We start from the raw sequence: 16859 nt of genomic DNA, 5'->3' as shown, positions 1-16859 counted from the left end.
CAGGGATCACAACCCCGACACTAACCGCCGCCCTCTCCGCGCGGTTTTGTGCCCCCTTCAGCCGGGTCGCTGGGCCAATGACCTCCCTTCCCCTGCGACCGGCAGGCGGCGAGGAAACAAAATTCTCCCGGGCTTCCCCTTCGCTCCCTCCCCCTTACCGTCTTGGCGGCCTCCGCCCAGGTCCTGCCCTTCTTCCTACGGCCCTTTTCCCTCATGTCGGGTCTTGAACTGACTGGGAGGCTCCCGTGTCCGGGCTCCGGCCGCCCTCCCTGCCTGCTCTGCCCTGCGATGCTTTTCCCGCGGTGCCGGGAAAGGTGGGAGAAAGGGGAAGTCAGGCCGGAGGAGCACCCAAGCAGAGGAAGCGGCGGGGTGGTGCGCGGGGGGGCGGGGGGGTCTATGGGGCGGCCGGTCCTCCTGCTGCCGTTGCCACTGCTACCGCCGCTGCCATATTGGGTCCTTACTGTACGGGCAGCCGCTACGGTCACGTGACCGCTCCCGCGCGGCCGTCACTACTGTACGCAGCCGGCCGCGCGAACGTGCGCGCGCGCGCCCCCGCCTCCCGCGCTGGCCTGCAGAGCGAACGAGCCGGCGGTCCGCAGCGTCTCCTCCTTCCCCCGCCCTTCCGCTCGCCGCCTATCCTTGGGAGCATGCGCGGGAGGGAGGTCCGACGCTGATGTGCGTCGGCCCTCCAGCGCTCACGCCTACAGTGAAAATCCGCCTGCGGAAGCGGAACTTGATCCATCCCGGAAGGCTTAGTGAGCGTATTCTAACCGCGTGCTGCACGCCGCCGTGGGTTTAGAACATTGGAAGAGCCGGACTTTTACCTGAAAGGACGATCTTCCTGGCTGTCACTTTCAATAAGGCTCCTACTTGTGTTTTTTTCTTTGTCCATGTTCATTTTTACAAAGGTTATCTTTTTGACTATTTGCAACAGTTCTCGTCTGCTTACTACCTCCTTTCGATAGATGAGAGATGAGTTTGAGTAACATACGAAGCTCATCTGTCCAGGATGCGGAGAAACCAAGAATCAGTTCACCAGGGCGGAGCCCTTTTTCCAGCTCCTACAATGTCTCTGAAACTTAAATGATTCCCCACGCACCCCCTCCACTTTTTTTTAAAGACCACAAGTAACATCCGGGCTTTTTTTTTTTTTTTTTTAAGATTTTATTTATTTGACAGAGAGAGATCACAAGTAGACGGAGAGGCAGACAGAGAGAGAGAGAGAGGGAAGCAGGCTCCCGGCTGAGCAGAGAGCCCGATGCGGGACTCGATCCCAGGACCCTGAGATCATGACCTGAGCCGAAGGCAGCGGCTTAACCCACTGAGCCACCCAGGCGCCCACATCCGGGCTTTTTCAAGTGAAGCGTCTCATCAAGGACCCGAACGGTGTCTTTTTTGTCTGGGTGACCTCAGTCACTGGCACAATGCCTGTAAATATCAGGAAACAAATAAATATTTGCTTAACGATTCATCTAGGTCTGTGGTCGGAAATCATTATTTGTAGAGTCAATAGCATCCTCCTGAAGAATCCAGAATGTGGCATCTTCCATCATGTTATCCATGTTTTTATACTTTGCAAAGTAAAACGAATGTGTATACTAACACCTCCTGTTCTCCAAAATACATCTGCTTCCAGAAATTATTTCCGGTCTAGTTTAGTAAAAGGCGAAAGATGTATGACATCTGAAGAGAAACCAGAGTAAATCTAGCTCTCTACTATATTTTAAAATAGGACTGAAAGGCTGCTTCTTGAAGGAAAGAATGGTGAGAGCAATCGTTAACTTGGAATCCATGGTTTGGTGTCAGAAGTTCATGGACCCCCTAAATCTATGAACAGTATTTTGTGTGTAATTGTGCATTTTTGGGAAAAGAGGATTCGGAGGCTCCTGGCTAGCTCAGTTGGTAGAGTGTGTGACTCTTCATGTCGGCTCTACATTGGTCATGGAACCTACTTTTTATTTTTATTTTTTTAATAATTTATTTATTCATTTGAGACTGTGAGAGCAGAAATACAAGCAGGAAGGTTGGAAGAGGAAGAAGCAGACTTCCTGCTGAGCAGGGAGCCCAATGAGGGACTCCAATCCATACCCTGGGATCATGACCCCATCCCAAGGGAGATGCCCAACGACTGAGCCACTCAGGTGCCCAGGGAGACTACTTGAAATAAATAAATTAGGGGCTCCTGGGTGGCTCAGTTGGTAAAGCAACTGCCTTCAGCTCAGGTTATGATCCTGGAGTACTGGATCAAGTCCTTCCCTGCTTAGCAAGTAGCCTGCTAGTCCCTCCCCTTCTCCTGCTGTCTCTCTCTCTCAAATAAATAAATAAAATATTTTAAAAAAAAAATCTCGGGACACCTAGGTGGCTCAGTCGTTAAGCATCTGCCTTCAGCTCAGGGCATGATCCCCTCGTCTTGGGATGGAGCCCCACGTTGGGCTCCCTGCTCAGCAGAGAGCCTGCTTCTCCCTCTGCACACTGCTCTGCCTACTCGTACTGTCTTTCTGTGAAATAAATATATTAAAAAAAAAAACAAAACTGGGGGGCGCCTGGGGGCTCAGTGGGTTAAGCCTCTGTCTTGGGCTTAGGTTATGGTCTCAGGGTCCTGAGATCCAGCCTTGCATCGGCATCCGGCTCTCTGCTCAGCAGGGAGCCTGCTTCCTCCTCTCTGGCGGTCTCTCTGCCTACTTGTGATCTCTCTCTCTGTCAAATAAATAAATATAATCTTTTTTTAAAAAATTCTTTTTTTCAAAGGGGGCTGTAATACAAAAAAACAGTCTTATTTTATTTATTTATTTGACAGAGAGAGACACAGTTAGAGAGGGAACACAAGCAGGGGAAGTGAGAGAGGGAGAAGCAGGCTTCCCACCAAGCAGGGGGCTCAATCCCAGGACTATGGGATCATGACCCAAGCCAAAGGCAGACACTTAAGGATTGAGCCACCCACATGCCCCAAAAAACCCAAAACAGTCTTAATGGGAGTTTGAGAAGCAATCTAGATATGTGCTTATAGTTCTCCTTCCGGCACTGATTAAACAGCTCCATAACAGTAATTGAGATGGGTTTATTTTCACAAATCCTTTTAGGAACTCATAGCATTATCCATAGCACTCAAGATACGTACCATCTCCCTCTAAACCGTAAGTCTAGGGGCACCTGGCTGGTTCAGTCAGTAGAGCAATAGAACATGCAACTCTTGGGATCGTGAGTTTGAGCCCTACCTCAGATGTAGCAATTACTTAAAAATAAAGTCTTGGGCGACACCTGGGTGTCTCAGTCAATTAAGTGTCTGCTTTTTGCTCAGGTCATGATCCCAGGGTCCTGGGATTGAGTCCCACAGTGGACTTTTTGAAAAGCAGGAAGCCTGCTGCTTCCTCTGCCTGCTGTTCCCCTGCTTGTCTTCTATCTCTCTTTCTCCAACAAATAAATGAAGTCTTCATTAAATAAATAAACAAATAAATAAAATCTTTATAAATAAATAAAGTAAGTAAGTAAGTCTTTGGGGTTGGGATGCCTGGGTGGCCCAGTTGAGTTGAGCATCTGACTTCAGCTTGGGGCATGAGCCCAAAGTCCTAGGATCAAGCCCCGCATTCGGCTCCCTACTCAGCAGAAGTCTGCTCCTTCCTCTGCCTCTCACCCCACCTGCACTCTCTCTTTCTCTAATAAATAAATAAAATCTTAAAAAAAAAAAAAAAATCTTGGGCACCTGGGTGGCTCAGTTGGTTAGGCTTTGGTTCACGTCATGATCCTGGAGGCCCGGGATTGAGTTCCATGTTGGGCTCCCAGCTCATCGAGGAGTCTGCTTCACCCTCTGACCCTCTCCCCTCTCATGCTCTCTCTCACTATCTCTCTCTCAAATAAATAAATAAAATCTTAAAAAAAAAAATAAATCTTTGGGGCACTGGGAGGCTCAGTTGGTTAAGCACTGGACCCTTGATCTCAGCTCAGGTCTTGATCTCAGGGTTGTGAGTTCAAGCCCTACATTGGGTTCCACAATGGACATGGAGCCTGCCTAAAAAATAATAATAATAATTCTTGGGGTGCCTGGGTGGCTCAAATGGTTAGGCACCTCCCTTCAGCTCAGGTCATGATCCCTGGGTCCTGGGATCAAGCCCCACATCAGGCTCCCTGCTGATCAGGGAGCCTGCTTCTCCTTTCCCACTCCTCCAGGTTGTGTTCCCTCTCTCATGGGGTCTCTTTCTATCAAATAAATAAATAAAACCTTTAAAAAGATAAAAATAAAAATCTTGGGCATGTGGGTAGCTCAGTCGGTTAAATGTCTGACTCTTGGTTTCAGCTCAGTTCATAATCTCAGAATCATGAGATGATCCTCACATCAGGCCCTGAGCTCAGCAGGGAATCTGGTTGAGATTCTCTCTCTCTCCCTCTCTCTCTATCCCTCCCCCCACTTGCACTCACTCTTTCTCGCTCTCAAATAAATTAATATTTTTTGTTTCTTTTTTTTTTTTTAAAGAATTTCAAATTTTGTTTTTTGTTTTTTTTTTTAAAGACTTTATTTATTTCGCAGAGAGAGAGAGAGAGAGAGCACAGGCAGACAGAATGGCAGGCAGAGGCAGAGAGAGAAGCAGGCTCCCCGCCGAGCAAGGAGCCCGATGTGGGACTCGATCCCAGGATGCTGGGATCATGACCTGAGCAGAAGGCAGCTGCTTAACCAACTGAGCCACCCAGGCGTCCCTTTTTGTTTCTTTTTTAATTTTTAGATATTTATTTATTTGAGAGCAAGCATGAGAGAGAGAGAGAGCATACGAACTGGGAAGAGGGCAGATGGAGCTTGAGAAGGAGACTCCCTGCAGAGCAGGGTGTCTGACAAGGGGGGTACTCAGTCCCAGAACCCCAGGATCATGACCCGAGCCAAAGTCAGACACTTAGCCAACTGAGCCACCCAGGTGCCCCTCAAAATAAATAATTCTTTAAAATATATATTTATTGGGGCGCCTGGGTGGCTCAGTGGGTTAGGCCGCTGCCTTCGGCTCAGGTCATGATCTCAGAGTCCTGGGATCGAGTCCCGCATCGGGCTCTCTGCTCAGCAGGGAGCCTGCTTCCCTCTCTCTCTCTCTGCCTGCCTCTCTGCCTACTTGTGATTTCTCTCTGTCAAATAAATAAATAAAATCTTTAAAAAAAAATAAAATAAAATAAAATACATATTTATTATAGATAGATAAATAAAAGTACTTTGCCTCCTTACATGTTGAAATAGATAATATATATACACAGAAATAGTAGACTGTGGATATAGATAATAGATTCATAGACACATAAATACAGTAGATAGATACATCTCCTTGTTGATCAGGCCAGCATCCAAATGGGCAGTATCTGCTGAGAGCACCTGTGTTGGAAAATAGCTTCCATCCTGATGGTCATGGGCCACATGCCAGGCCCATCAGGGGTAGAGATGATCTTTTCAACATCTTTTATGAGGCAGGCATTGTCAGAAATATTGCTAGATCAATTTTGTAAAGAAGCAACTTTTTCATGAAGCTGTTACTAGAAATCTAATCATCATTAAGATTGTTAAGAAAGATGACACTAGTTTTTGCACATCTGTAAGAAATCATTATTGGCCAAGAAATTTGAGTTTCTGGCTTGCCACAGGGTGGAATGAGGGAGGAGTCACTCTGGTTTCACTTCTGTGTGCACAAAAGCAAGAAGTCAAGACTAGTAATTCTCAAGGCCTGTTCCTCAGGTGTTCACAGTTACAGCCATGGATCCCTACTCTCCCATCCTCTCTACCCTCAGGGCCTGGATTTCTTTTTTTTTTTTTTAAACATTTTATTTATTTGTTTGACAGACAGAGATCACAAGTAGGCAGAGAGGCAGGCAGAGAGAGAAGAGGAAGCAGGCTCCCTGCTGAGCAGAGAGCCCGATGCGGGGCTCCATCCCAGGACCCTGGGATCATGACCTGAGCAGAAGACAGAGGCTTTAACCCACTGAGCCACCCAGGTGCCCCAGGGCCTGGATTTCTGATTGTCTTTTCGAAGTAAACTATGATGTTATTATAAATTGAACAGAATCCTGGACATTGAGCCCCTAGTTCGCACAGCTCCATCATAGAGCTAAGTCTGTCTGACACCAAGACCATTTCCTACACAGTTTTCCCAGTACCATTTATTAAAGAAACTATCCTTTCCCCAGCATATATTTTTGGCTCCTTTGTCATAAATTAGTCTGTCATACATGTGTGGGTGTCCTTCCGGGCTCTCTATTAGGTTCTGCTGACCTGTGTGTCTTACATATCAATACCATACTGTTTTACTACTCTAGCTTTGTAATAGAGCTTGAAATCAAGAAGTGTGATGCCTCCAGCTTTGTTCTTCTTTATCAAAATTGCTTTATTTAGGGCCCTTTGTGGTTTCATACAAATTTTAGAATTGTTTTCCATATTTCTGTGAAAAAGGCCATTGGCATTTTGATAGAGATTGTATTCAGTCTAGATAGCTTTGGGTAGTATGGACATTTATTTTATTTTATTTTTTATTTTTATTTTTTTTTTTAAAGATTTTATTTATTTATTTGACAGAGAGAAATCACAAGTAGATGGAGAGGCAGGCAGAGAGAGAGAGAGAAGCAGGCTCCCTGCTGAGCAGAGAGCCCGATGCGGGACTCGATCCCAGGACCCTGAGACCACGACCTGAGCTGAAGGCAGTGGCTTAACCCACTGAGCCACCCAGGCGCCCTTATTTTATTTTTTTAAAAAGATTTTATTTAGGGGCGCCTGGATGGTTCAGTGGGTTAAGCCTCTGCCTTTGGCTTGGGTCCTGATCTCAGGGTCCCGGGATCAAGCCCTGCATTGAGCTCTCTGCTCAGCAGGGAGCCTGCTTCCCCCTCTCTCTCTGCCTGCTTCTCTGCCTACTTATGAACTCTCTCTGTCAAATAAATAAATAAAATATTTTTTTAAAATTTTTATTTATTTATTTGGCAGAGAGAGAGAGAGACAACGAGAGAGGGAACACAAACTGGGGGAGTGGGAGAGGGAGAATCCGGCTTCCTGCTGAGCAGGGAGCCTGAAGTGGGGCTCCATCCCAAGACCCTGGGATCATGATCTGAGCCAAAGGCAGACACTTAAAGACAGAGCCACCCAGACTCCCCTAGTACAGACAGTTTAACGAATAACAATCTTTCCGACACATGAACTCAGAATATCTTCTCATTTATCTGTGTCTTTTTCAGTCCTTTTTTTTTTTTTTTTAAGATTTTGTTTATTTATTTGACAGAGAGAGAGATCACAAATAGGCAGAGAGGCAAAGAGAGAGGGGAAGCCGACTGTCCACTGAGCAGAGAGCCTGATGCAGGGCTCAATCCCAGGACCCTGAGATCATGACCTGAGCCAAAGGCAGAGGCTTAACCCACTAAGCAACCCAGGCGCCCCTTCTTAAGTCTTTTTCATCGGAGTCCTATAATTTTCAGTGTTCAGATCTTTCACCTCATAGCTTAGATTTATTTCCAAGTATCTTATTCTTTTTGATGCTATTATGAGTGGTATTGTTTTCTTAATTTCCCTTTCAGATAGGTCATTGTTGTTATGTAGAAACACAACTGATGGGGCACCTGTGTGGCTCAGTGGGTTAAAGCCTCTGTCTCAGGCTCAGGTCATGATCCCAGAGTCCTGGGATCCAGCCCCAGCTCAGCAGGGAGCCTGCTTCCCCCACCTCTCTCTGCCTACTTGTGATCTCTGTCGGTCAAATAAATAAATAAAATCTTTTTTTTTTCCAATTTATTTATTTTCAGAAAAACTATTCATAAATAAATAAAATCTTAAAAAAAAACACACAAATGATTTTTCTATATTGGTTTTTTCTGTTTTTTAAAGATTTGTTTATTTATTTATTTATTTATTTTAAAGATTTTATTTATTTATTTGACAGAGAGAAATCACAAGTAGATGGAGAGGCAGGCAGAGAGAGAGAGGGAAGCAGGCTCCCTGCTGAGCAGAGAGCCTGATGCGGGACTCGATCCCAGGACCCCGAGATCATGACCTGAGCCGAAGGCAGCGGCTTAACCCAGGCGCCCCAAGATTTGTTTATTTATTTGAGAGAGAGAGCACAAGCAGAGGGAGAGGGAGAAGCAAGCTCCACAATGACAGGGAGCCTGACTCTGGGCTTGATCCTAGGAACCTGGGACATGACCTGAGCCGAAGGCAGAACTCTTAACCAACTGATCCACCCAGGTGCCCCATCTATATTGGTTTTGTATGCTGCAAAATACTAACTCATTTATTAGTTCTAACAGTTTTTTGGTGGGATCTTTAGGGCTTTCCACATATATGACATCTGCAAATAGAGACAATTTTACTTCTTCCCTTCCATTTTAGTTACCTGTTATTTCTTTTTCTTCCTAATTTCTCTGGCTAGGACTTCCAGTACTATGTTGAATGAAAGTGGCAAGAGTGGACATCCTTGGGGCGCCTGGGTGGCTCAGTGGGTTAAAGCCTCTGCCTTGGGCTAAGGTCACGATCCCAGGGTCCTGGATGGAGTCCGACATAAGGCTCTCTGCTCAGTGGGGAGCCTGCTTCCTCTATTCTCTCTGCCTGCCTCTCTGCCTACTTTTGATCTCTGTCAAATAAATAAATTAAAAAAAAAAAAAGAGTGGACATCCCTGGGGCACCTGGCTGGCTCAGTTAATACTGCATATGGTTCGGGGCGCCTGGGTGGCTCAGTGGGTTAAGCCGCTGCCTTCGGCTCAGGTCATGATCTCAGAGTCCTCGGATCGAGTCCCGCATCGGGCTCTCTGCTCAGCAGGGAGCTTGCTTCCTCCTCTCTCTCTGCCTGCCTCTCTGCCTACTTGTGATCTCTGTCTGTCAAATAAATAAATAAAATCTTAAACAAAAACAAAAACAACCCAGCTCTGCCTTCAGCTCCGGTCATGATCCCAGGGTCCTGGGATGGAGTCCTGCATCGGGCTCTCTGCTTGGCAGAGCTTGCTTCCCCCCCGCCCCTGCCTGCCTCTCTGCCTACTTGTGATCTCTCTCTGTCAAATACATAAATAAAATCTTAAAAAAAAAAAAAAGCAAAACCCCATTATACACTATCTATAAGAGATGGACTTCAGCTTCTTTTTTTTTTTAGATTTTATTTATGTATTTGACAGAGAGAGATCACAAGTAGGCAGAGAGGCAGGCAGAGAGAGAGAGGAGGAAGCAGGCTCCCCGCTGAGCAGAGAACCCGATGCGGGACTCGATCCCAGGACCCTGAGATCCTGACCCGAGCCGAAGGCAGCGGCTTAACCCACTGAGCCACCCAGGCGCCCCAAGTCAGACTTCAGCTTTAAGGGCACAGATAGACTGAAAGTAAAGGGATGGGAAAAGATATTGCATGCAAATGGAAACCAAAAGAACTAGAGGTAAGCTATATTTACATCACCCAAAATAGACTTTAGGCGGCGCCTGGGTGACTCAGTTGGTTGAGCGGCTGCCTTCGGGTCGGGTCGTGATCCCACAGTCCTGGGATCAAATCCCACATCGGGCTCCATGCTCCGCAGGAGCCTGCTTCTCCCTCTACCTCTGCCTATCTCTCTCTCTCATGAATAAATAAATAAAATCTTAAAAAAATAAAAAAGACTTTAAGCCAAAGCCTGTAACAAGAAACAAGGACAATCCCTCTATAATTGTAAAAGGATCGATTCATCAAGAGGCTATAGCATTTGTAAATATTTACCCCTCGCCATGGAAGCACCTAAATATATAGAGCAATCATTAACACTGAAGGAAGAAATGGACAGCAATACAATAGGAGGGAACTTCAATATCCCACTTGCAACAAAGGATAGATCATCCAGACAAAAAATCAATTAGGAAACATTGGACTTAAATGACGAGCTAGACCAGATGGACTTAACAGACATGCACAGAACATTTCCTCCAAAAGCAGCAGAATAGACTCTTCTCAAGGGCAAATGGAACATTCTCCAGGATAGATCATATGTTAGGTCACAAAATGAGTCTTTATTTATTTATTTATTTATTTATAAAGATTTTATTTATTTATTAGACAGACAGAGATCACATGTAGATAGAGGCAGACAGAGAGAGAGGAGGAAGCAGGCTCCCCGCTGAGCAGAGAGCTGGATGCGCGGCTCAATCCCAGGACGCTGGGATCCTGACCTGAGCCATAGGCAGAGATCTAACCCACTGATCCACCCAAGTGCCCCACAAAACGAGTCTTAATAAATTTAAGAAGATTGAAGTCTTATCAAGCATCTTTTCTGACCACAATGGTATGAAACTAGAAATCAGTTACAAGAAGAAAACTGGAAGCTTCACAAGTATGCAGAAATCAAACAACAGGATCCTGAAGAATCAGTGGGTCAAAGAAATCAGAAGAAAAAGAAAAAACAGTCTTTGAGACAAATTAAAATGGAAATATAATATATCAAGACTTATGGGGTTACCTGGGTGGCTCAGTGGGTTAAACCTCTGCCTTCAGCTCAGGTCATGATCTTAGGATCCCAGGATCAAGCCCTGCATCAGGCTCTTTGCTCAGTGGGGAGCCTGCTTCTCCCTCTACCTCTGCCTGATGCTCCCACCACCCCCATTGTTGTGCTCTCTCTCTGTCGAGTAAATAAATAAAAATCTTAAAAACGAACAACCTCCCAACAAAGAAAAGTCGAAGACTAGCTGGGTTAACTGGTGAATTCTACCAAACATTGGGAAAAATTAACACCAATTCTTCTCAAGATCTCAAATAGAGAAGAAACACTTCCAAACTCACTTTATGAGGCTAGTATTACTCTGATACCAAACCAGATAAGGATACTACAAGAAGAGAAAATTACAAGCTAATGTCCCTGATGAACATGGGTGGAAAAATCCTTAACCAAAAAATGAGCAAACCATAGAACAATGAAATCAAGAGCTGGCTCTTTGAAAAATCAATAAAATTGATAAACTTCTAACCATACTCATCAAAAGAGAGAGAGAGGACTCAAAAAATGAACAAGCCAAATTCCACAGTACATTAAAAGGGTCATACACCTGGATTAATTGAGATTTATTCCGGGGATGTTCAATAGCTGCAAATCAATGTGATATACCACATTAACAAAATGAAAAATAAAAATCATATGATCATCTCAATAGATGCAAAAAAAATTTGACAAAATTCAACATTTTTTCATGATAAAAACTGTCAATAAACTAGGTGTACAGAGACTATAACTTAACATAATAAAGACCATATCTGACAAGCCCACAGCAAACATCATAGTCAATGGTGAAAACCTGAAACCTTTTTCTCTAAGGTCAGGAATAAGACAAAGATGCTCTCTCTCTCTCTCTCTTTTAATTTAATTTACTCTCTCCCCGTTCCAAGTAATCTTTATACCCAATGTGGGGCACAAACTCATGACCTTGGATCAAGAACCATATGCAGTATTTTTTTTTTTAAAGATTTTATTTATTCATTTGACAGAGAGAAATCACAAGAAATCTCGGGATCCTGGGATCTAGCACTGCATCAGGCTCTCTGCTCAGCAGGGGGCCTGCCTCCTCCTCTCTCTCTGCCTACTTGTGATCTTTGTCAAATAAATAAATAAAATCTTAAAAAAAAATGCAATATGAGATAAACAGCATTGTATGAATGTGCCAGAAAACAAGGCTGCTGTTAGCTCTGCTCTCATCAAGTCTGCCCTCACCACAGATTTCGGCTTTAACCAGTGGACCATCTCAAACACGCTTGCCTTGACTTAGGTCAGGACCCGGAGGCAGGCTGTAGGCGGATCCTGTTCAAAGTCCTCACCTACGCCCCTATAGCAGTCGGTAACAGTCACTACTTAGAGGCAGAGGTGCTAGGCTGTAGGCTAGGGCTGCTTGGGCTGGAATGCCCCCACCCGAGTACCTTCTACCTGTCCGAAGCTGGACAAGCCACTTAACCTCTCTGTAAGCCTCCCTTCTCTCGATGAGGACTATTGAGTCTGAATGACATTATACGTGTCTAGAAGCACCTAGAACAGGTCTGGTACATTGGAAGCTATCCATAACTGTTAGCTATTGTATCTTATGTGTCATATATGACCGGAAAAAAAGGGCAAAAGTAGACCTTCTCAACTCTTCTTCCCTCCTGCAAAACTTATAAATAACGAGCTAGTCCCATTTTTCTACTAAGCAGCAAGATTTAGCTTACTTGCTCACAAGGCCCACAAGAGCCTAGAGGAAAGGAATATATCTGGCAATCTATATAGGAGAATACAAAGATTGAGAAACTTCTCAAGAAACATTTTTTAGGGGCACCTGGGTGGCTCCATTGGTTGAGTTTCCAACTCTTGATTTCAGTTCAGGTCATGATCTCCGGGTCTGAGATTGAACTCCAAGTCGGGCTCCCTGCTCATCACAGAGTCTGCTTGTCCCTCTCTGTCCCTCTCTGCCCCTCCACATGCACTCTCTATCTATCTAAAATAATAAGTAAAATCTTCTTTTTTTTTTAAGATTTTATTTATTTGACAGAGAGAAATCACAAGTAGACGGAGAGGCAGGCAGAGAGAGAGAGAGGGAAGCAGGCTCCCTGCTGAGCAGAGAGCCCGATGCGGGACTCGATCCCAGGACCCTGAGATCATGACCTGAGCCGAAGGCAGCGGCTTAACCCACTGAGCCACCCAGGCGCCCCAGTAAAATCTTCTTTAAAAAAATTTTTTAGGGGCACCTGGGTGGCTCAGTGGGTTAAGTCTCTGCCTTCAGCTCAGGTCATGATCTCAGGGTCCTGGGATGGAGCCCCACATCTGGGCTCCAGGGAGTCTGCTTCCCACCCCCCTCTGCCTGCCTCTCTGCCTTATGATCTCTCTCTCTCTGTGTCAAATAAATAAATAAAATTTAACATTGTTTTAGGGACAGTTTCTGCTGCCTAGTAATATAATCTTGATACTCAATCCAATTCAATTAAGCAGGTTAATTTAGTGTACTTTGGGTACCTGGCTGGCTCAGCCATTAAGCATCTGAGTTCGGCTCAGGTCATGGTCCCACAGTCCTGGGATCGAGCCCCACATGGGGCTCCCACTCAGCGGGAAGCCTGCTTCTCCCTCTCCCACTCCCCCTGCTTGTATTCCCTCTCTTGCTGTTTCTCTCTCAAATAAAAAAAAAATCTTAAAAAAAAAAATTAGTATATTTCATTCATGAGCCAAACACTGAGGACCAGAAATGAATGCAACACTGCAAAGCAGTGTGGTCAGGGCCTGAGTCTGTCATGTTTATTCTATTTGCAGGGCCAAAATAGCACCTTGTAACAGGAAGTGCTCAATACATTTTTATTGAATGAATAAGTAGATACAGGAATAAATAAACAAGACACAGTCTTTACTCTCAAATAACTCATATTAAAATATGAAAGACCTGGACACCTGGGTGGCTCAGTGGTTAAGCTGCTGCCTTCAACTCAGGTCATGATCCTGGGGTCCTGGGATGGAGCCACACATTGGGCTCCCTACTCATTGAGGAGCCTTCTTCTCCCTCTCCTACTCCCCCTGCTTGTGTTCTTGTGTTCCCTCTCTCGCTGTGTCTCTCTCTGTTAAACAAATAAATAAAATCTCTTAATAAAATAAAACAAGAAGGACCTATTAGCAAATACCATACATTGTTATACTTGTATTCATAAATGTATATATATATGGGTGCCTGGGTGGCTCAGTGAGTTAAGCTTCTGTCTTCGGCTCAGGTCATGACCACAGGGTCCTGGGATCGAGCCCTGCATTGGGCTCTCTGCTCAGCAGGAAGTCTGCTTCCCCCCTCTCTCTGCCGGCCTCTCTGCCTACTTATGATCACTCTCTGTCAAATAAAACCTTTAAATAATAATAAACAAATGTTCATATAAGATCCTAAGGTGACATAGAGGAATAGGTGATAAACTCTACAGATTTTTTTTTCTTCAAGATTTATTCCTTTATTTCTCAGAGAGAGCAGGAGAGAGCGTGAGAGCACACAAGCAGGGGGAGCAGGAGGGAGAGAGAGAAAAGCAGACTTCCCGCTCAGCAGGGAGCCCGACTTGGGACTTGATCCCACTACTGAAATCAAGACCTGAGCTAAAGGCAGATGCTTAACCTTCTGAGCCACCCAGGCGCCCCTTATTTATACATTTAAATTACACACAGATTCTGGGGGCACCTGGGTGGCTCAGTGAGTTAAGCCGCTGCCTTCGGCTCAGGTCATAAGCCCCGAATTGGGCTCTCTGCTCAGCAGGGAGCCTGCTTCCCTCTCTCTCTCTGCCTGCCTGTCCGTCTACTTGTGATTTCTCTCTGTCAAATAAATAAATAAAATCTTTAAAAAAAAAAAAAGAAAGAAAAAGAAATTACACACAGATTCTGGAGAAGGAGTCTATGGGCTTCCACAAACCATCAAAGGAATACATAGTAAAAAGAAATGAACACAAAAAATGTTAAGAATCCCTGCTCCAGGGGCGCCTGGGTGGCTCAGTGGGTTAAGCTGCTGCCTTCGGCTCAGGTCATGATCTCAGGGTCCTGGGATCGAGTCCTTCATCGGGCTCTCTGCTCAGCAGGGAGCCTGCTTCCTTCTCTCTCTCTGCCTGCCTCTCCATCTACTTGTGATTTCTCTCTGTCAAATAAATAAATAAAATCTTTAAAAAAAAAAAAAAAAAAAAAAAGAATCCCTGCTCCAGAGTCAGACTGAGTGAATGAAAACCTGGCTCCACCACGTAAAAGTAGGTGACAAGGCAAATTTTCAAAATATTTTTGGGCCTCAATTTCCTCGTGTGGAAAACGGGTGCAATACTGATATTACCTATTTCATAGGGTATTGTAAAAATAAATACAGAAAGAAATCTGAAAATAACGCAGGTGTATGATAAACATTCAATAAATATCATAACCTGTGCATATCTTGGTTTCTGAAGAAAATCCAATGAATGATCCCTTAAAGCTAGCATTCCCTTAAGACTTAAGATTTGTGAAGATTCCCCTGAATGCTAGTTAAAATAACAACCAAAAGAGTCCTCATTTTCTTTTTTTTGTTGTTGTTTTTGTTTTGTTTTGTTTTGTTTTTAAAGATTTATTTATTTATTTGACTGAGAGAGATCACAAGTAGACAGAGAGGCAGGCAGAGAGAGAGAGAGAAAGAGAGTGAGAGAAGCAGGCTCCCTGCTGAGCAGAGAGCTTAATGCGGGACTCGATCCCAGGACCCTGAGATCATGACCTGAGCCGAAGGCAGCGGCCCAACCCACTGAACCACCCAGGCGCCCCGAGTCCTCATTTTCTTTTCCTATCTTTTTTTTAAGTGAGCTCTACGTCCCATGTGGGGCTCGAACTCACTACCCGAGATCACTACCGAGAATTGCATGCTCTCCTGACTGAGCCAGCCAGATGCCCCAAACGGGTCCTCATTTTCTCTCCTTCACCTTTTATTAGTCATTTTGAGGATCAATGAAGTGTCAACACAAGGTTCCCATTTTCTGCAAAGAACTAAAAAGGCAACTTCCTGAGAATGTAGGCTGACATGTAAACCAGACTTAGAGATGAAAGGTCCCCACAGAAACTATCTTAGTCCAGGTTCTTGAAAGTGCAAATCTCAATGCTACTGACAGGCACGGACCAGCTCACGTCATGGGTATGAGAGCCCAACTTTGACTGCGCCGGACTGCAGGTGGTCAAAGGCTCAGAGATGCAGGAAACAGGAAGGAAGGCAGAGGAATTGGAGGCCAGCCAGGAACAAGCTAGGAATAGCCAGGATGTGCTGCTCCTTAGTTACCGTGGGTTTTGTCCAGCCAGATGTCCTCAGCATCTCCTTGGTTTTCTGCCTGAGGAATTCGACTATTCATTCTGAACTTATCTCACATGCTGTCCACACTCACAAATGCTCCTACGAGGCCAAATACATCTTCAAATCTTCATTCTAACAAGAGACTGTTTACATAGATGTGGATACAGCCTGGACCCAAGTAGATTTAGGTTCGAGTCCCAACTTTGTCATTTATCCAAGTGAACATAAGCACTTTATTTAGAATCTCTAATCTTCACCTTCTTCGTCTGCCAAAAAGTTCAGATAGTTTACTCAATAAAGATTCACATTTGAGGGGCAGCTGGGTGGTTCAGTGGGTTAAGCCTCTGTCTTCTAGTCAGGTCATGATATCAGGGTCTCTGCTCAGCCGGGAGCTTGCCTCCCCCTCTCTCTCTGCTGGCCTCCTCTCTGCCTACTTGTGATTTCTCTCTCTGTCAAATAAATACAATCTTTAAAAAAAAAAATTCAATTTTGAGTTCCTATTATGTGACAGCTCCCATTGGATGTTGAGAGAACAGAAGAAAACCACGTATGGAAGCATAATTCCTGTGAAGACCAGGGAGAAATAAATAGATAAGACTTCAGTACTGGATGTTGATAAAAGCTTGGAAGACAATCCACCCCAAGCGGATATGCAAGACAGTGACTGAATGGGAGCATCTTTGGATTACAAAGAAAGGCTCTCTGAGAATTTGACATTTGATCTGAGAGGGAAGAGGAAAAAGACAAGAAGGAACTAGCCCTGTGAAAATTAGGGTGTGGAGCATTCCAATTAGAGGGAAAGAGAATTTCAAAAGCCCCGAGGCCTAAGAAGAGTTTGGTGTGTCCTTGGAATATAAAGAAGACCTCGTGGAAAGTGAGGTGGAGAGAGAGGTCTGGGAAGAGGTGGGCGAGGTAGGCGGGGCTGAGGAAGTGGAGGAGGATGTGAGAGCTTTGAGAAGAGCCACGAATGTGTGAAATACTTGTTCGGGAGGATGGGGGAGAGAACATACTGGAGAAGGGTAGTAGGGTTGCCTGGCAGCATTGAGGCTCCTTTTGTGATGTGCGGTCATGAATTTCAACTAGAACTAGTTGGCATCGTGGATGTTGCTCTGAGGATAAGATCAAGTGAATGGAAGTTTCTGACACGTGATAG

General features: G+C 44.9%; 1 protein-coding gene across 3 annotated transcripts in view; it reads right to left on the bottom strand.

Moving 5' to 3' along the window:
* The window catches only part of ASXL2 (ASXL transcriptional regulator 2), a 131779-nt gene extending 131349 nt beyond the window's left edge, over positions 1–430 (bottom strand). For all 3 annotated transcript variants that reach the window (XM_044261946.1, XM_044261948.1, XM_044261949.1), the window contains exon 1: positions 159–430. In XM_044261946.1, the coding sequence (XP_044117881.1) occupies positions 159–215 (57 nt within the window). In that variant the 5' untranslated portion in view covers positions 216–430. The remainder of the gene's footprint in view (positions 1–158) is intronic.
* Between the last annotated feature and the right edge of the window lie 16429 nt (positions 431–16859).

Source organism: Neovison vison, chromosome 8 (genome assembly GCF_020171115.1).
Source record: "Neovison vison isolate M4711 chromosome 8, ASM_NN_V1, whole genome shotgun sequence".
In the NCBI taxonomy this organism is placed as follows: Eukaryota; Metazoa; Chordata; class Mammalia; order Carnivora; family Mustelidae; genus Neogale; species Neogale vison.
This window is presented reverse-complemented; position numbering and strand designations above follow the sequence as displayed.